The sequence below is a fragment of the Tachypleus tridentatus genome, chromosome 10 (assembly GCF_004210375.1).
Source record: "Tachypleus tridentatus isolate NWPU-2018 chromosome 10, ASM421037v1, whole genome shotgun sequence".
NCBI lineage: Eukaryota > Metazoa > Arthropoda > Merostomata > Xiphosura > Limulidae > Tachypleus > Tachypleus tridentatus.
This window is the reverse complement of record NC_134834.1, coordinates 93976345-93997788: the sequence shown is the minus strand read 5'-3', so window position 1 is coordinate 93997788 and position 21444 is coordinate 93976345. Positions and strand designations below refer to the sequence as shown.

The 21444-nt window shown below is 33.2% G+C and overlaps 1 protein-coding gene and 1 pseudogene across 2 annotated transcripts in view; both read right to left on the bottom strand.

Moving 5' to 3' along the window:
* Positions 1–19450, bottom strand: part of LOC143228405 (eukaryotic translation initiation factor 2 subunit 1-like) — a 29351-nt gene extending 9901 nt beyond the window's left edge. The window contains exons 1-5 of the mRNA XM_076459671.1: positions 19319–19450; positions 9832–10072; positions 7469–7548; positions 1479–1627; positions 192–298 (exon numbers count right to left, since the gene is read on the bottom strand). Coding sequence (XP_076315786.1) covers positions 192–298; positions 1479–1627; positions 7469–7548; positions 9832–10072; positions 19319–19363 — 622 coding nt within the window. The 5' untranslated portion in view covers positions 19364–19450. The remainder of the gene's footprint in view (positions 1–191; positions 299–1478; positions 1628–7468; positions 7549–9831; positions 10073–19318) is intronic.
* Positions 19451–19975: 525 nt separating this feature from the next.
* LOC143229894 (protein GVQW3 pseudogene) lies at positions 19976–21085 on the bottom strand (annotated as a pseudogene). Its single transcript, XR_013016113.1, has 2 exons — positions 20209–21085; positions 19976–20026 (listed from the first exon to the last, which is right to left on the bottom strand). The product of XR_013016113.1 is annotated as a protein GVQW3 pseudogene (transcript).
* Between the last annotated feature and the right edge of the window lie 359 nt (positions 21086–21444).

The following is a 21444-nucleotide window of genomic DNA, read 5'->3' as shown; positions in this document are numbered from 1 at the left end:
TGACAATGGTCTCTGAATATCTTTGGAAAACAGACAGATTCTTTTGGCTAGTGCAAAACAAAAGCAGTGTGTAACATTTTGGGGTATCAAATTATATTTTTTATTTTATTTTTCGTAATATATAAAGCACCACCATTTATTGGACATTTATTAGCTCTATTTAATTTAATTAACTTAACTAATCACAGTACCTGCTCTTATTTTCACAGACTGAGGAGTGAGTCTCTGATTAATGTTAGTTAAGAGAACTTGTTTTGTTTCTTCATCAAGTTCACATTCATCCAGAATGGATGGATCACTAGAAAATAGAATACAAAGTGCTGAATAGTTTCATATTTTTATTCAGTGGATTATTTGATCAAAGACTGCTATAATATTAGAAATAAAATGAAATATTACAATGACAATACAGAAAATTTCATCAACACATTCTTAAGTACACAACTAGTTTCTTAAATCAACTATGGTAAAAAGTTTTCATGCCATAAAATAAATACACCAGGCTGAATAATGTATTAACTACACAAGGAATTACATACTGCACGCCGAAGACTTAACATAGTATCCCATCTTGTCATACAAATATAATAAAATATGACATGTACATCATTCTGGAAGTCATGCTCACATTGTACTGCAACAAAACAATTAAGAAAGAAGACTCAAGTTTTGCACAAAAGTCAAATATTGTTTGTATAAAATTTGTTCTACAATGTTTTTTTTTACTTCCAAAGCCTAAGGTAAAACAAAAGTTCATGATATTCTATTACAAGGAATACATTTATGTTTCACAAGGCACACATTATTTGAACATTTTTTATTTGTTTTTAATTCTTATTTTAAACTACTAACATTTTAAAGTCAATGTTGATAAAATACAGACTAACTGCATTTTAACCTTAAACTTTACGTAAAAATTTATTTACACATATTCATCCAAACACTGAAACTAATACTGTAGTTCATAGTTTCAAAATCCAAGTATAGTTTAAATTTTCATACCTTTTACATCAATAGAAAGTTTTCACAATATTTTGTAATATTTCTAACAATAAAAAATAAAATACAAATTTCAAAACTACTTATAAGAGGAATATTGTCGTCAGCTAGATTCATATTACCTCTCACAACTAAAATGTAGTAAAGATATCATACAGTACTTAAAACTTGGTTTTTTGTAACTAACAAGCACAGAAATACATTTTGTTGAAATAAATGGATTGTTTACTTGTTTAGTTAACTTCATAGCTTTATGTTCTCATAACTTTGTGCTGCAGATTTATATTTAAGATAATTTTCATTTTGTAACTAAAATATTCTCAATTTAACTATACCGGTGTTTCCTACTTAAACCACAGATTTTGGTACATTGTGTATGAAATGCTTTAGGTATCCTATTCAAAAGTGAATGTAAGTTATACAGAAATGAAGGCCTTATTATAACCTCATAAAACAATAATAGCACAAATGTAACGTACGAAACAGCATGCTTGAAAACATCATAGGAACTTGCAGCCTTCTTGTATTTTTCATCAAAGTGCCATGCTGTCTTTCTGTAGAGAACTTCAAGTTGTTCATCATTGTCATAACCTAAGATTCCTGCTACATGTCTTAAAATGCTGTTTACCTGAAACACAGGTATGTTTTCAATATCAGTGATTTAATCATAACAAAAATGTTTCAAAAGAAAAACATTAATAAACTTTGGATCAACAAAGTTTGTGTGTTCAACTTCATTAATTCAGTACATATACAAATCCACTAAAGAAACACGTGAAGAGGATACAAAAAATAGAACAAACATATTTACATTACTCTTCATAAATGCAAGAAAGAACCCTAGTTAAATAAGGTTAGTACCCATGACTACATTCAACACTTTTGAGACAAATTGTTGCATATTCAAATACTAAAATTTATGATAACTTAGGTTAGATTTACACAAAAATCAACAATAAATATTCTAGTTCTTTTATTAGTATTCTCTATTAACTATAAATTGAAGTTAACCACACTTGATCTAATTAAAAGCTTGTGTCACAGCAGCAGGGTCTGTGCTCTAACACCTATATTAAGCAATACTACTTAAAACTGTAACAGAGTAAACCACAAATAAAAAAGCCACTTAAACCTGGATTCAAACACCTAATATAAACTTGTGAAACTTTACCTACCATAAACATATAAAAAACAATTAAAACTCTAAATCATTTAGAAGACAGTTATTAAATGTGTGTGCCTAGCCAGGACTTGCTACTATCTCTAAGGATTGTATACCATAAATATAAGGATTAACATTTCAATAAATAGAAAATAAAAAATGAGATTGAGATAAAACAAAAATGAATTTCACAATAATAATATTCCTTATTAACACAGCTACAAAATTTTTAGCCATATTGAGTAATAATGACCAATAATACCTTCTCAACTCTCTCTCGTGGACTAACTTGATAAAGTTTATAAAAGGGTTTTAATTTGGTAGTCAGATCATGAGAGTACACATATCAGGTGACCATAAATTACATACTCATTAATGATATCTTTACATCACCATTATGGAAAATTGGTGTCAGTCTCATAACACAAACAAGCTTATTCAAAATCAACATGATCAGCTAGATGGTGAGCTACCATTTAAATATAAACTAAATATTCACAGCTTAACTGAAAAAACAAGGGGAATAACAAATGTACTCTAAACAAAACTATAATGAAATAAAAACAGAATTTGTTGCCTCACAAAACAAGACTTTTCTTACAGACTAATACATAAAAAAAGTAATTTCTGATTCTAGAACTTTAGCAGTTTGTTGCAAACTACAGAAATAGATAGTAAGGTAGCAATGAAGACAAGTATGCTTGTCCAACGTTCTGACTACAAGATTCTAAGGATACTTGAAAACATATAGTTCACTATAGAAGAAGAAAAAGATGTGAATATATCATTCCTTGACAAGAAACCCAAGTTCTCCAAGAACAGAAAACCAACCAAAAACAGAGGTTTTCATACACTTCTTGTCAGCACATAACAATGTAGTGAAAACAGACATGGCATTTGGCTTTTCTCTAATGGTGTTATGGATATGTCATCAATAATTCTTAGATCAAGAAAATAAACACAAAATGGAAGCTGTAATATCCTATATGTATGTTCTATAAAGCTAAAGGAGAAGTTGAGAAATGCTATAAAAAGGAATGACAACAGCAGATAGGAAAAGAGAAACAAGAAGTTCACAGTGATCCCCAATACTGGGATGCAAGTCCCGTCAACAGACCAATGAGACACAACAACAGAGGTGATAACAAAAACAGAAATAAGAATAGCAGAGATAGTAAAGGATATGAGACAAACACACAACAGCATACTGTACTGCATTCCATGTGGTGAATGAAGTACAGTCGATATATGTGAAACTGGCAGAAGCCTGATAACCAGAGTAAATGAGGGTAAAGCAAATGTCATATGACACGATACAATCAAAGTGATAGTAGCACATGCAGAGGAAGCAAGACACCAACCTAAATGGAAGGGCTATAAAATTATCAACAAATGGATGGAAAAGGAAAGAAGGAAAGCAATGCTACTTACATCTTATTAAAAAATAACACAACACAGTGAGAGACTACAAGTGGGTGGAAACAGCAGTCAGCGTAATGACACAAGAGCAGGATGCTGATTGGTCAGGTGGTGATTGATAGCCAACAATGATGAACCAATTAGGGAATGGTACAGTGTAGCAACTAGGAAGCTAATCAGTGAATAATTTGTACGTAGTATTGTGAAGATCTATGGTGTTGCATTCTCTTGAAGACTTATGGTTAAAACTTTCAGAGAATAAAAACCTTGTTGTGGCATTCTTAGTCTCATAACAACCTTGGTATCCATTTATCAATATGAATAATAATTAAACTGCAGAAAGCCAAACCTTAAACAAAAACATAAAATAAAAGCAGTTTTTAAACCAATTATGCATGGAGGTCATTTAAGAAAACAAAAAGAATTACTAAAAGATTTTGGACAAGTCTTTTATAACAAAACTGATGTTTTCCAGTTCTTCATAACCATAATAAAGAAAGATTCTAGCCAATCTTACACATCTTAGAGAAGTCTTTTCTAACCAAACTATTCTTCAGATGCACTAACATTGGTACAGTTGCTCCTTCCCTTTAATAAACTATTTCATTGGGTTTTATCAAAATAGTACCAATTAGGTGTAAGTCTACTTGTTCCCTCTAAATAAATGCAATAACATTTTTCACAGCAAGATTGAACCCAAATTATTTTTAAATTTCGTTTCATATCCTTAATGATAATTAACTTCCTTCAAAATTAACAAGTTATGTAAGACCAAAATTCCTTCTAGTTGCCTACTCACTAAGGTGTTCTGCTTTACAATTTATAATCCAATCTTACTTAACTCTTTCACTGTACCTGAGATGTATATTTCCCATTAAACCAAAAGATATATATCCTAGCTACAATGAATAGGTTAAACAGGCATGTTTAAAACTGCAATATTCCAAAACTTCATTCTCTATTTTCATATCTACACAATCTTAAGATAAAATGTCTTCTCTAAACTGTGTTTCTGTCAACTTAGTGATTAAAAAAACAAACAAAATGTTCTAACTCAATATAACACATTGTGGTTTTAATTTTATCTAATAATATTTTATTGTTAAAACAGCTAAACAAACAGAACAGATTACCTCAGATATACATCACTAACCATACCTACCACAGGAAAACAAATATGACATACCTGACAAGTGAAAATAAATACCAACAATAAATAATTTCTCTTGTGAATTATCTTCACATTAAATCATTCAGTGCATCCTTACTAGAGGTGGACAATAATGTTATTTACTAACTGCTTAATCTCCTGGTTAGCATAGCCCAAACCTTCCACTTCCTACTACTGGAATTGAATTATTTCAACATGTCTCTCATGAAAGCTATTGTGTGTAAATTCTCCACCAAGAGGAACATGATATTCACCTTATGCACGTGACACCCTCTTAATCCCTCTACTGCACTATCATTTCAAAGTTTAGCAAAAAACATAAGCACCTGAGGAAAGTGGGAAGTAGTGCAATAGGAGGTAAGTACCTAATGGAAATATATTTTCAATATAGGAAAATTATATCTTTCAATGCAGTACTTACATCCACTAACAAGACTAGCTAGAATTTCACAATGAATAGGAATACAAGGGAATGTCAGAAGTGACCCCTAAAATCATCCACCAAAGGACACTTCTGGAAATGAGGGAGTCAGATCTGATTTGGGAACCATACTACTTCTAAGCCAAGTATACTCTTCACCCATCTGTAAAATGTGTGGTAGAAAAGAGAAAAAAAGGAACAGAAAAAGAGAAGCACAACCAAATGGGAGAAAATTGTTTCAGGATAGATGATCCTAACCACAGTGATAGTGATCCTAACCACAAATTCCAATGGGAAGAAGACAAGGAAGAATACGACAATGGCATCAAAATATGAACTCGGCTAGTGAAGGTAAAAGTGAAAAGAGCATGCACAGGGAAGACAATAAAGGGGTAGAGAGTTGTGAATGGGTACCAACGAAGGAAGCCATGCTGGCAATATAGTAATGAAGGGTGCATACCAGACATAAAAGTGTGTCCAGAACAGGACAAGGGTAGAGGTGAGAAACGGAAGAAAAGGAAACAGAGGAAAAAGAAAAGTTACCCTCCCTTGCTGCCAATGTTTTAGGGAGGAAAGAATGATCCAGATGAAGGAGAAGATAGGTAAGGTGATAAAGCATAAGTGAAACATCAATGGCAAACACATCAGATCTTTAACTTCTACAGACTAAGAGGAAAAGGAAATATATCTTAAGAAAAAGATGGAACATGAGGAAAGAGGTTAAAATGGAGGTTAAGTGAGGGAATTGTGGACTACATTAATATCCAAGTCCAGAAGATGAGGCCATCTGGGGTACAACAAATCAAGAAAAAATGTAGTAACATGGTAAGGACAGAGGAAGCAAAAACTTGACATTATCTTCAAACATGAAAGATATGATATAAGAAAATACAATAACCTAAGAACAAGAAGACCAAAGACTCTCTGACCAAAAAACATCTGAAAATCTCAGCCACATAAGCCACAGTAGGTCAGTCCATAAATAATACCTAACTTGCAGACCCTGAGGAACACCTTCTATTCATGTTGATACATTTCCACTGAAAAAGGGCATATGGAACAAGCCACACAAAAAAACTACTCAATGGGAAAAACCTAAATCTACTATTCAAGAACTAGATAAAAGCCAAGCATGAAGATGAAATATGAGAGAAAAATGTTGCAGCTGGTGTAACTGTGTAAACCAAAGTACACTAACCAATGAGGATTGATCAGAAGACCAGACATGGGGTATCTGGATGAGAGAGGTCACCCAATGAAATAATCGCATAAAAGGATGAATATAAAGACCTTGTCAGAGAGATCCTGACTAAAGGCATTAACAGCCAGAGCCTGATGGGGAGGAATTAGAGACCAAAATAGGGGTAATGTGTAATTGAGAGCTGTGGCAAATGCATCTACATAAGGAAAACCCCACAGACTGCAGAGCCATTGAAATATAAAGTGGATCTAAATACCACTCTGTTGAAGAAAGTTTGTCAAAACAGGAAAAACAATCCACTACAAGATTGAAAGCACCCAAACCATGACAAATAATGAGATTAATGTGGTGCATGTGTGATCAACATAGGAGATCCAATATTTGAAAATAAAGAGATCTGGACCCTTGGTGATGAATATGTGCCACTACTAAAGAAGTGAGAATCAATCATCACCAAACAATGTCTGGCAAGGGGAAGGAAGCAATTCAAAGACTAACAAATGGTGAGAAGTTCCAGGACACTGATATGCAAAGACATCTTATCACCAATCCAAAAACACAAAGCCTCGTAGTGAGTGACCCATGCAGCCCATCACTGAAGGGATGTGTCCATGAACAAATGTAAACCCAGACAAGGTGGCAAATAAAAGCCACTTTGCAAGTATATCACAGACAAATGTAAAACACACAAATGAACATATCCAAACACAAGTGCTGCCAAACAAAAATAATAGTCTGGTAGAAGCATATGGAGGGAGTCACACGCATAATGTGAATATGTTGCCTTCCTGTTGGTGGTAAAGTAATGCATGAAGATTTACATGAGAAACATGTTGCAATTGTTCTATTCCAATAGACTGCAGAGCAGAAAGCATATGGCATGCATGAAAAAAAATATTTGCATATAGAGAGCAGCACTGAATAAGAACAGCTAATCTCATGTGAAGAGGTAAATACCATATCGGAATATCACTTTTTCTCACTATACACATTGTCAAGTTTCTGTTTTGTTTCTTAAGTGAAAAACTTAAAGTTTCAAATTAATGTTATTTATGTAATAAATAGATCAATTTTATGTTTTGTAAAATTACTTACAGCTTTAGCCTTTGCATACTTTTCTTCACATTTCATGATGTCTTCTGGTGAAACTCGTCTCTTAGACAAGTCAATATAACCTAAAATTAATGTAAAAGGCCTCATTTATTAAACAATAACACTTCACTACAAGACAGTTTCATTGTAATAGCTACTGACAAGTGTTATTATTATTTTAATTGGTATTACATTGCATTTAAAAGCAAACAAAACTCTGCACTACTAAGGTGTTCGAGATCCAAACGTACCAATATTTCTGTTCATTGGGTTGGTTTCATGCATTACAAAAACACATTTTAACATCTCTAAACCAAATCTTGTAAAGTCTGATTAGTCAAAGTAACTACAGCTTCTAGTTGATTTATATTATAAGAAAGCATTATATATATAAAAAACATCATACATTGGTGTAAGGCATGAAATAAGAAAATATCTCCAATGAGTTAATTGAACAAGTTGACATATGATATCAGTATGAATAAATTTCAACATGAGGCAAGTACAGGTGAAGAACTTCACATTAATTGAAACTACGAAAGATAGTTTGAAAGGGTCATCCTGATGAAGAATCAAATGAATTTGTTTCATCATACAAAACTAATTAACAATGAAATATTCATTGACATATATCATTTAAATACTTATGGACTTCAATGAAAGACTTTCTGATGTATTTTAGCAGAATTCAGTACATAATATAACCACATTATTAAGATATATAAAAAAACTAAGATGGCTCAAAATATATTTATTGTTTGATGACATTTATGACATTGAAATCTATAAGCCTTGTACTTATATTTATTTTTAATTTTAAAGAAGACAACAAGCCACCTTTAGGATATTAGAGATTTTAAATCTCTATGAATAGTTTATGCATCTCAAATAAAAGTGATTGTTACACGCTTTTCATCAGGATGATAGGTATGAGAGGATTCTCATCTCATTTGGAAATAATGTTTTTGTTGCCTTGTTGCAGACTTCAAACATTTTTCATAATGGAATTCATTTGCAAAAATAGCATGGGAACAACCAGTTTCATTCAACATTTAATAACCAGAAAGAAATAAGGACTTGTGAGAAGAATGATGGTGAAGCCATAATAAGCAGTAATACATTGATCATGAGTCAGCTTCTGGTAAACTGTGTGTGTGGATGTTTATGAACACAAGTTATAGTACTTCTTGAATTGAAAATACCCCCCTAAGGTGACAATGCACACTGTCTGTCCAGAGGATGTTTTGTATCCATGTTTCATTTAGTTATTGAACTGGCCAGAAGCCACGCAAAAAAGATGAACTGCAAAGATTGATTATCAATCATCCTCAGCAGCAAGTTGACATTTGAAGTTACAGACTTAAGTGATTTTGTTTCCTTATTTTCCAGTTTGTGAAAAATCTGCAAATCAAAATCTTGAGCAGCATCTTTTTCACTCCTTGCCTCAAAATGTTTCTCATCCTAATCTTTTGTATTCTGAGCAAACTTCATTTCTGTTTCCACAGATATCTGTTTGAATAAGAATCTTGTTTTACAGAGGTAGTTTCCATGATGTAACAAATCAGTTTTTTAACATTTTAGGACAATTGTGTGGAATTGGACATCTACCCTCTTTTTAGAATTATCTTTTGAGTAAAATATTACTTCCATTGTTGTTTGTTTATTTGTTTTTCTGAATTTTGTGCAAAGTTACACAAAGGCTGTCTGTGCTAGCCTTCCCTAACTTAGCAGTGAAAGACTACAGGGAAGGCAGCTTGTCATCACTGCCAACTTTTGGGCTACTTATTTACTAATGAATAGTGGGATTGACCATCACATTATACTGCTTCCATGGCTGAAAAGGCAAGCATGTTTGGTGTGATGGGAATTTGAAACCTCGATTTTAGATTATAAGTGCCCTAACCATCTAGCCGTGCTGGGCCACAACTGCCATTTTTGCACAGCACAGTAAACAACAATCCTGGTTTTATTATTGTCACTAATCTTGTATTTTTGAAATACCGAATAAAAAAGAAAAAAAAACAATGCCAAGTTACATTAAAGCTAATTTAGGTGCATACTATAACATAGTTTTGGAACACACTGTATCATGTCCAAATAGTTCTGGGTAGAACTTACAACTCAATGTGCCTCTGATAAAATATTCCTCTTAGGAAAGTAGTTCTTACAATATAATCATTTTGGATGTGTAATAAATGTATTCTATTACAGCAGGGTTGCCTCAAGGTAGTAAATTAATAGGTTCTCGAATTTGAAAAGAGAGTTCAAGAATAGTGTTAACCAAAGCAATAAAAACTAAATGCAGAACAGGCTACTTTGTAAAATGATAAATTACACTAAAATGCTTGGTGTTGTAACAGCATTACCTTTATCCTCATCAACTCTGATGACCACCACACATTCACTTCGACCAACTCTAATAAGTTTGTTGATGGATCGAATACGTCGGCGTGACAGCTCTGACAAAAGAATCATCCCTTCAATATTGTTATATTCTAACAAATGTACATAAGCACCCATTTCAGCAATTGATCGAACATTAACCATGACAACATCTTCCACTTCTGGATACTGTTGACTGTAGAACCGACATGACAGAGGCATGACCTGAAAAGAACATAGCAAACACCCATGGAAAACTTTCTTTATTTAAACAACTTTGATTTAAAATGTTATCATATTTTAATCACAGAAAAAGTATCAGTATTAGTTTTGATCTTCAATACAGAAGAACAATTTATGTAAAGGAAGTCAGAATGAATAAGGCAGTTGACTAAATCATCAAACGGAATACTACTTATTTGGAGAAAAATCTGTTGAACTCACTTTCAAGCTATAAGAAAGTTTGACCTTTTTTATAAATCTTAATTTCTACCTTATGTTACCAAAGTAGGCAACTTGAAGCACACTATTCTAAAATAATATTATCAGTAGATATATACATTGATTGTAAAAAGACAACAGACAAAAAAAACAACAACTAATCTTTCAAGCAGCTATTGTTTTTTATTGTTTATGTTTATAATTAAAAGATTATTAGTACTATGAAACCATTATGTGTAAACATTTAAAAGCTATATGTACCAACAGTAATAATTCAAATGTCACAATTACAAACATTATACTTAAAGAACCTCAGATGTCAAAACATGCTTTCTGAAACCAAATATGAAATAAATGAAGTAACCAAAACTAGTAAAACTAAACAAGACAGAAATCAGCAAGTCCATATTCACAATAGAAATCTAACCACAAAAGAGAAAACAAAATACATAAAAATGTAACTTCATGTCAATATGAAAAGCCTGAAACTCATAAGCATAAAGCTAAAGCAACTTTATTTAAGACCAATGTAACTATATTACAATTAAATGCTAATTTCACTGTTTATTATTTTACCAAAAGGACTAACATTATAAGAATAAAATACTTACTCAGACCCACTTGGCATCCTATGATAGCAAGACAGTGTGATCATAACATCACACATATTAACACACTACTGCCAGTATTTACACAAAGACAATTCACAACTTTTTTTAATGTATAGAGAACTTACTTGTAGAATAAAGTTTTAACACAAAGTAACTAGCAATCTTCAACAATATACTTCATTATCTTACTGGTCTTGATAAATGGGCATAAAGTTGTTAACACAAATTAACAACAGAAATAATTACAGAGTTACAATAGTCGACTTTACCTGAAATAATAAGATATTTTTAAGCGCACTGTTAAAACACATTACAAAACTACTCTATAAGTTATGTAAAATTAGTCGCATTCCATGACTTACAATTCAAATGTGTAGGAATGTCAATAACTGCTTGTAGACAAATATACCATCTAATCATCTCTGTTTTGCTATGGTTAATATTAATGTGTACTTGTAAAAAAGCCTGGATTAATGGACATAATATACAGAAAACAAGGGTCAACTTGATATTTCAGTTTTTCCTTAAAGATCCACTCTTGAGAAATGTAGAGATTTAAATCCACCCTTTATTTTTCAGGAAATCATTGCTATCACTTTTGAACTTGTCTAGAGTGGCAGCTTCACCTGTTGCCAACAGTAACTTAGTCCATAAAGCAATAACCTTGTTGGAAAAATAAAACCAACTTAACAGAAACCTTGCTTATCTTTTCCACATCTTAAACTTCCGTTCTCTTGTCCTATTATCTTCAGAATATCGTGCAAGGAAATAAGAGACGTTTATCCTATCCATCCCTCAAGTAACTTTGTAAATAAAATATTAATATATTCCATTAATATATCCCTTGCAGCCCTGGTAGCACTCCTATGAATCCCTTCCAGTAAGTTAATATCTTATTTTCTCAAATAGGACAAAATATTAACATTTCCTTATTTGAAAATTCATCTCCAACAAATACTCACCTTTACACACAAAGAGTTTCTTTCCTTTTCCAAAGAGATTAACAAGCCATTAATCTTGTGAAAACTCCCATCCAATGTCATATGAAAGATACCACGATGTAGCAAAACCACATACAGATAACTATAATTCCATGTTAAGATTGAGAAGAGACTAGTGCAAAACTTATCTATCTTCCTTAAGAAGGAGACAAGAGGAAACCTATGAGGTCCATCATCCAATGGCAGGTGTTCTATAAGGCCACACCTGTTGGATGCAACATCTGGTCTCATCTAAGTATACTCTTCATCTGTGTACAAGATGAAAGAGGCAAAAAAGCTATAGCAGTGTTACAATGATGAGCAGAACATGTCCATCAAATAACTTAATTAGCCATGTGTGTAATAAGGTTGAGTCTTGTTCAGACAATATTTTGTGTGCTCAACTCCTCTACCATCAGACTCAATTGGAAACCTGGACTACACTCTAGTGTCATCCCAGCTCCAATTCTCTCTAATAGAAGGTCCTTCATTCTAACTTAGCAGTTAGGTCTCTATCAGTTAGGATTCTTCATGGTTTACCATCCCAGTTATTTAGATGGTAAACTCCCACAACCCACTCATGGAGAATGTGCCTGGATCCCCACTGGTCCTTCAGTCAAGAAATGTCTTTTACTAGAAACACTGCAACAGGTGATTGCAAAACCCTATTTTTAAAAGTCAGCAACTGTGTGTGTGTGCATGCAAAGATATCATGAGGAAACCTTAAATGATCTAATGATCTAAGAGTAAGCACTTGTAGAGCCAAAAAGAATGGTATGAGTGATTTCCATTATCCTGCCTCAATGTGGATTTCTGGTAAGTAGGATCCAATATTGATTGCCAGGTAAAATCAATTTTGTACACCAACCTGCTCACAGGTGGAAAATGGATTAAAAAAATAGCCATAGACAGAAGCCTAAATCCCTTTGAAGATGATACAGCTAGGTGGATCAGATACTAGGAAACAAAGAAATGAGTGGTAGTCCACATGCAATCCTAGATAAGAGCATCAAAAGTCAGTAAAAGAGTAGCTACAGAATGTGGAAGATGACAATTCTGATGATAAAATATTAAAGAGCTTACATTAAATCATCTCCAAAGTGGTACAGACCAAAGGGTTGATCAGGTGGAATGAAAGAGAGCCCAGGTATAAGTGGGGACCAAAGGAATGAAGAGAACAGTGATTAGAACACCAAAAGAAGGAAGAATATGACAAACAATGTATGACCTGGGCAAAATACAGGAATCTGTAGGATAATGAACAGGCATAAAGAAGCTGTTAGTAAGAAGGAATACAGGACAAATGTGAATCTATTGAACCATGCTAGAAAAAGCTAAAGAAGAAAGAACTGACCAGGAAAAAAGGAAAAGCTAAGGATGGTTTTAAGATAATTTGAACAAAATCATGGCATAAACATCTGAATAACAGTAACCACAGACAAGAATGGGAAGGATATGTGTATCTAGAGAGAAATGATATATCAATCAAGCTGTTAGAAGATTGAAGGAGTCCTGGATAAAGCATGGAGAGCTACAGTAAGATTTAAATTGGGAAAATAAAATCATAGTGAGATCTGTGGATAAAGAAAGTAAAAAACATTAGGGAAGAAATTCTTCTTTGGCATCTGGATAGGTGGAAGGTGGTAAAAATACCACCCAAAAGTCCATAATGGAAGAGGCAAGCAAAACTAAAACACATGAAATGGGGGAGTATGTTATAAAGTAGAGTGGTCAGAGAGGAAATGGTTAAAGGGAGAACAACTGCAATAAATATATGTACTATGGCATCCAGAAGAGGAAGAAGGGTCAGTAGACTGGGACAACAGAAAAATATACAATATGATAATATGGCTTGAAAAGCATTGTACCAGATGAATCCTACACATGTGAAGAGGAAGGTATGTCACTCCTCAGTGAAAGAATAACATGCAAGATTGAACCAGAAGATATGATGTGTAGGGAAGAGAAGAGTGAATAAGAGAAATGATTTTATGAAAACCAAGGATGTTGGGATTAACAGTGAGGGGCAACCAACAGAATCCTGCAAAGGGTGTTCCAACTCAGAGTAAGGATTCAAGGGAGGTGGTGGTGGAGAGAAGGACAGAAAAAGATGACACCAAACCTGGCAGGATGAGTTGGAGAACACCAGAAAAGAAGAATGATTTTTATGGATGTGGCAAAAGCATTTATAGTAGTAAGCTAAGAATAGATCAACAGGGAACATATGAATGGAGGAAAGACAACCTGTGATAATGTTCAATCAGCCTGGAACATGACTAGTTATGAAACTCACTCGAAATCAGGAACTAAGGAAACCTAGTGTATGTGCTACTTTGACAGCTGATTTAAGAGGGGGAAAGAATTATAGGGATGCCTCTTAGATAGTAATTAAGTCAAAGGTGTGGTAAGCAGAGAATACCCTCTCAGGAACTAAAAGCCAGAAGTTATACCATCATTCAGAGATGATACATATCCAGAGTGAGAGAGGAGAATCCATAATTAGGTGAAAGCCCAGTTTAGGAGGAGGTAAAAGAACACTGGATGTAGTAGCAGAGGTACTTTCAGTACATAAAGTAAATGCAAGGTGCAAAACATAGCAACTAGAAAACAAAAATTTAGTAATCAAAAGGAGAAAGGTTGGACACAGCTAAGACTAGTGAAAGAGAATTACCAGGTGAAAGAGAAATGTGGTCAGGGTTGAAGAAGAATCATGGACAGGAGAATTAGGATGTGGAGAAAGGTATCTAGAACATAAACCTTGATCATCCACAGGCAAGGCTGAAATCACAAATGGAGATAAAAAAAAACTCACCATCCAATAATGTGTTACGACTAAGAAGTGATGGAGAGAAGAGAGGTAAGTCATCAGACACCAGTCCCTGATTTTAAAGAAATAGAAAAGTAAGAGAAAAAATCCATAGAGTGACCTATGAACCCTCTCTCAAGACGTTGAAGGTTTGCAAATATCATGAGGAATGTGAAAGGAAACCAGCTGGGACCAAAGAAGGAAGAGTTCGCAATGTAAACTTGTAGGTGGAGACTGGTGCTCAAAGTGAGTCTCTTCAGTTTCAGGCAAATAAATGGGAAAGTTATCAGAAGGGATGAAAATGGAAAGTTCCAAGTATAAGTGGACATCACCAAACAATGGAAGGCCATGATGTGATTCATTGAACATTCCAGCAGAAATATGGTTAATTTCTATTGCATCAGATTCTTTACTCACATCAGCTTTAGAAGTATTCACATCAAGTTGTAAGTATGTTGAATATAACAAATTCAATTACATAAAAACTGAAAACTTATGAAAAATTACAAATCCTAGAAAACTCAAAACACAACAATGCCCTTCAGTGCTGAGTTAAAAATGGGAAGATTGAGTCAGTATGCATGGAAGCTTGTCACACTCATACTGGGAGAATGTTCTGCCACATAATGATGTAATCATGCAGTGGCATAAATTCACAAGTTGAATATTTTCATTGTGCTGGTAGATTACAAATCTCTTTGATAGAATATTTGAGTAAAATAGCAAAGAAGTTATCTGTGTAAGAAGGTGAGGTCACCTTTTGTAACTATTTACAGTTCTAAAGTAGTTAGTTATTTGTGCTGAGACACCTTTTTAGACTTGTAATTAGTGCGTATACAAATGTACACCCTAAAATTATATCAGGTTTGCAATTAGTAACAACTGCTTCATGGTTTAGTGATTTATCTACTATCATTCCAAGACTTTGTTTTCTTTATTACATTCACACTACTAAGCGAATTCCAAGCTATAGTAAACATACGATTGAATTAATAGCTGAAATGCATTACCTCACACTTACTATAATTAAAGGTCATTTGCTAAACATCAGTCCAACTTGCAAAGTTAATCTGCAATACCTCAATATCCTAAACAAAACTAAATATACCCAATGATGTATAAGCAGCAGCAAACTTTATTAAATAAAGCTCTAGCCATACGTTTAAGTTCAGGCCTGCAGTTGAACTTTAGATTTTGTCAAGATTTCGATATTAATAAGATTTTGTAGATGTATTAATGAATTTAAGAAGTTTTAGATTTATTACACTTATAGGGGCAAAATTAGTAGCTTAAACATTTAACTATGTAGTATTGCGTAAAATATCAAATCTTTCTTCATTATTCCTTTTGTTAAAGTTGTATAACATACATTTCAAAGATAATATAATACAGAAAAAAATAATCACATTAGTATTTATGTAATGATAACAATACTAACAAATTGAATTGAATGAAAATAAACTTGGAAATGTACTTCAGATAAAATTCTACAGTGAAGTTGTCTTTTGGTGGTATACATTTATGAATATGATATTAAGTAAACACTAGTCCACATGCATCTTATATTGCATTCTTGTTGGGGTTTTATTCATCAAAGTTAAAACTTAAACTTGTAAAAATTATTATTCACATTTCAACACACACTGGAAAACATCAGCAAACATTTGCCTCGTAATCTCATGTTCAAAGCAGCCTATCATTAGTTTGTGATATGTACAACCTCCACCCGTCATAGATTTCATATCTAACAGAAAACTCACGCAGCCCAGCTAGACTTTAAACACTTCCATTCTTAAGTGTCTCCAAAAATCTTTATATGATACAGTGGTAACTGAAATTAGTTTCTACAGCACTTCAAAATTTTTTAATCAGAATGACAAATCATCTGTTTCCATATCAGTTCAGATTTCTTATCCATTACAGTGATCTCCAACTAGTCATCATTTTGTTCTTTACTGCTACCAACGTTTAACATATAGTGAATAAAATATTTTGTGTACATGCTTTATATAGCGTATGGTTTAGTATTATATATCATTGTGTATTCTAGGCTTGGAATTTCATGGTGGCTTTGATATGCATTTTCTTGGCTCAAGATAAAAATGAAAGTATGAATCTGTGTGTGCACTGTTGGCCTTGTGGTAAGCTGAGGTTATAACACTGATTTCATACTACCAGGTTATATATCGGCTGAGGAAGTCACATTCTAAATGAAAACATTTTATTATATGAAAATAGAAAGTTATATATTCTTGAATCATATCAGCTTAGGAGAGTTTTAACTCAATACTTTATGGTTAAAAAAGGAGAGTATTGGGTGAATCTTCAGCCAAAGCAAGTATTTTAACATTGAAATTCATGAAATGGAAATATAAACAAAACTAAAACAGTCAGCATAAAATAAAAACATGTATGCAATAAATAAAAGACCAGCTTTTCCATTCAGTATGATTTTTTTTCATTGAAATATAGAATTTCATCTGATTCCAAATAATCCTAGTGGCAGAAAATTACAAGAGATGATAAATAGACATTTCTTCAACTGGTAGATGTAATTAGTATTGTCCGTCAAAAATATATTTGGAACTTGGGTAATTTATTAATATAAAGAAACAAAACAGTTTCATGGAAAGTAACATTTTTAAATGAGCTTATAATGCTAAAGTACAAAGGAAAAATTATCTCAATACTTCAGTCTTTGTTCATAATGACCTAAAATGTGAGACTTGGTAATTCAACCAAAACATGAAAAAACAAGTTTTATTATCGTAAACTGTAAAGTTGGATACTTGGGATGTGAACATTGGAAACTTACTTCTCATATGAGAAATACTGGCACTGTGGAACAGAAGAATTTAATACAGATGTGATTACTGGATCATTCAGCCGAAGGTTTAGTTTTAGATATGTTTAAAGGATTTTTTTTAATTTATGAAATAGAGAGGCCATTCTTAACTCTGTATGAAATTCTGATGAAGCCCAATTTACACTACTGATGTAAGTTTAGCTCCCTTATTATAAACGGATATCAATAAATTGGAAAGAGTAGGGGTGTAATTTTTAATATAATATTTTGAAACCACTCTATAGGATGTTTTAAGTTTTGGACTTGTTCATTATGGAGCTCAGAAGAATTAGAAATGCTTTAATCCAAATTTATAACGTTCTTAAAGATGTTGATAATATACCTATCAACATCTCTCTAAGAGACTGATTTAATAAAGTTACCTCATGGGAGGTTGACACTTCGAAAAGATACATGTACAATAGAAATGGGTAATTTAACATGTACAATAAAAATGGGTAATTTAACATGTACAATAGAAATGGGTAATTTAATTGATTAATCAGTAGAACCAAGTAAACAAATTAAAAATAGTGTTTCTAATTACAACTGTTTTCAATAACTCTTAACACTGAATTATGATTAAATGAATTGACATTATAGTTATTTTGAATGTCATCAACATAAACAAGTAATCAATGTGAATTGTACCAATTACTGCTGTGCTTGATCATTCCAACTCAAGTAATCAAAATACTGACGCTGTTAAGCACAAAGTTACATATGGCTTCATCCACTGTAGTTATTAAAACCAATTTTTTGGCACTATACATTTTTTTTTTAAGTTAAAGTTTGCTAAACCCTGGACCAGTATGGGGCTGGAGAATGTGTGTGTGCATGTGGGGGTTCTCACGATTACAGGGTGCCAAATTCAACTCCCATTACCAGTAAATTTGCCTGATCTGTCCTTGTTATGGAAATGCTGCTAAGACTACATGTCACAAGCTTTTAACTGTTGACTAGAGGGCAGAATTTGTTACATTTCTCTGTTGTTTATTGTTGATAAACGATTGAGTAAAAGGCAGGGAACTCCTACAGCATTCTTTGTCAACCATTTGTTTTGTTATTGATGGTGAACTGCAGACTTGAGGGAAATAGATTGGCTATATGCTTGTATGTACAATGTTTTGAGGAACACTGTATTAATTGTTTAACCAAATGTGATCAATAAATGAGGCTGTTAATTAAATTATTAGCAAATACCACTAGTCACCCAGCTCCAGTGAAGACTCAAATTTACTAAGAAAAATTTATTTGTGCTCTCAAATTTAAGTCTGCAATATGATACTTGTTGTTAGCCAAACTTCCTGCGTACCTATTTTTGAATAAGTGAAAAGTACATATAAAAAAGTGTTTGAAATGATCCACATGTATTTAATTTCTTTTTGATGTGTTGCTTAGGAGAAGAATGTCCTTGATTAGCTAAATAGTCTACTACCACCTTTATTACTTCTATTCTTAAATCTTTTACTTGTAGAAGCTCCTTAATTAAACACAAGTTATCTTCAGTAAAAAAAAGTATTTACTTAATATGTTTAATATATTTAAAGAATTATATTTACATAAATATTTGATTAAAACAAATGTTCTCTAAAACACAAATACAGAAAAAAAGTAAAATAATTGTTACTACTTCACAAAATCCCCCAAAAAATCATATAATGTATTTGTCTGGGAAACAACTATTTAGTTTCTCAAAATACAACATACTTGCATCTGTTCAATCATACTCCCAGCTGTGATGAATTTACAAAAAGAAAAACATTAAGTTTATGATACAATACTTACAAGGTGTTTTACTATTAGACAAACTGGTATTGATTGGGGCTGCATGGGGTCATATAACTTGGAAGGGAAGTTTCTTGAAATGATTCTGGGTGTTTGTTTGGTTGTTTTTTTAAATACTTTGCAGCAAGACAAGATTTCGGAGACCCAACCACAGGAGCTGCAGTTTTTGATTTATTATCAACCACTAATGAGGATGGGGTTGCAAGAGTTAAAGATAAAAATGATTTGGGAAAGAGATATTTATGCATAATTTAACAAATTTGCAGTATAATTATAAAATCACATCACTCAATCAACTAGTACTACTAATAGTACAATAAAGCTAGTCTAGTTCAGAAAGCATCAGAATTTATTGTAATGTGTGCTGCATGTTGTACAACGCTGCACTTATGATTTCAAATTACACGGAAACTCAGAGTCATCAGGCTATTAACATTTTACTCATGAGAAATCCTAAAGTTTAGGCCTTTAAATTATAACATTTAAACTATAGTCTCAGTCTACACAACGAAAAGAGCGACACTTTTTATTTTAAACAACATTTTAAAAAGAAAGTATGTATTCGACAGTGAATTCCAATTGCACCATGTTTTATTCTATAATTACAAGCGTATTACTATCACTAGTCAGTAAAAAAATACAAGTTACAAAACACGTACCTGAATTTGATTGAAGAATCAAGTTACGATATAATTATGAATCCCCAAGCTATAAATAAAATATAGAACACATACATATATATATCTTTACACCAGATATTTATCTGACAAAAGTAAGCTTACTCGTTAATAATATTTGCGTCAATTTCCTTTCGCGTACGGAATTACATTTAAAAGTATTATATTAGTACTATTAGTAGTTTCGCGTAGAAAAACATAATCATACTATACCTTCGAAAAGTAATCACTGCCATCTAGGCATAAAAATAACGCAATAAATTTTACTAAATCATTATTTTTTTATACGAGGGCTGTTCAAAAAATACGCGGACTGACGTCATACAACAAAATGTACTTTATTTAGAAGTTACAGGTCTGGGACCCCTTCAAAGTACTCTCCTCCCCAACGCACACGCTTATCCCAACGATGTTTCCACTCATTGAAACAGTCATGGTACGCTTCTTTTTAATGTCCTCCAGCTCCTTCGTTGCATTTGCCTTAATCTCGGGAATCGTCTCAAATCTTCTTCCTTTCAAGGGTTTTTTTGAGTTTGGGGAACAAGAAAAAATCGCAAGGAGCAACGTCAGGTGAGTAGGGGGTGGGGAAGAACAGTGATCGAGTGTTTGGCAAAAAACTCACGAGTTCTGAGGCACAAGTTTCGCAGCAACGCGGTGCATCTTCAATTTTTCGGTCAAAATCTCGTAACAAGATCCAACTGATATCCCACACTCTTCAGCAAGCTCCCTGACAGTCAGACGTCGATTTGCCCGCACCAGGGTGTTGATTTTGTCGACGTGTGGGTCGTCAGTTGACGTGGAAGGACGTCCAGGACGCTCATCATCTTCAATGGACTGTCGACCATCCTTAAAACGTCCATGCCACTTGAAACATGCTGTACGATTCATAGCCACATCACCGTAAGCCGTGTTAAGCATAGCAAAAGTTTCAGTCGCAGATTTTTCAAGTTTAACACAAAATTTCACAGCAAGTCGTTGCTCCTTCAGGTCATTCATTCTGAAATCCGCCAAACGAAAAAATCGCACTTCACTTAAAACTGCGTAGCTAAAACACAAATTAAGATATCTGCAATAGGGAAATGGCGTCGTAATCAGCTGATCTGTGCAAACCTAGCGACACCAAACGAATTTCCCCTGGAACCAACTGGAGCCGCGCAATTCAAACAGTCCTCGTACCATTACACCATGGGACGGTATTCAAGCTATCCTCCTAAAACAAGGCACTCAGAGATTATATGAACACCTAACAGCGTTATTTAATCTCTCACTATCAGCAGGATATATCCCCGTTTCTTGGAAGGAGGCAATAATATTAATGTTCCAGAAAGAAGGAAAGCCAGCGAATAAACCAAACAACTACCGCCCGATTAGCTTAACCAGTTGTATTGGCAAAGTATTAGAGAGGATAATTAGTAATCGTCTGTCAGTTTACTTAGAAGAAAATTCAAA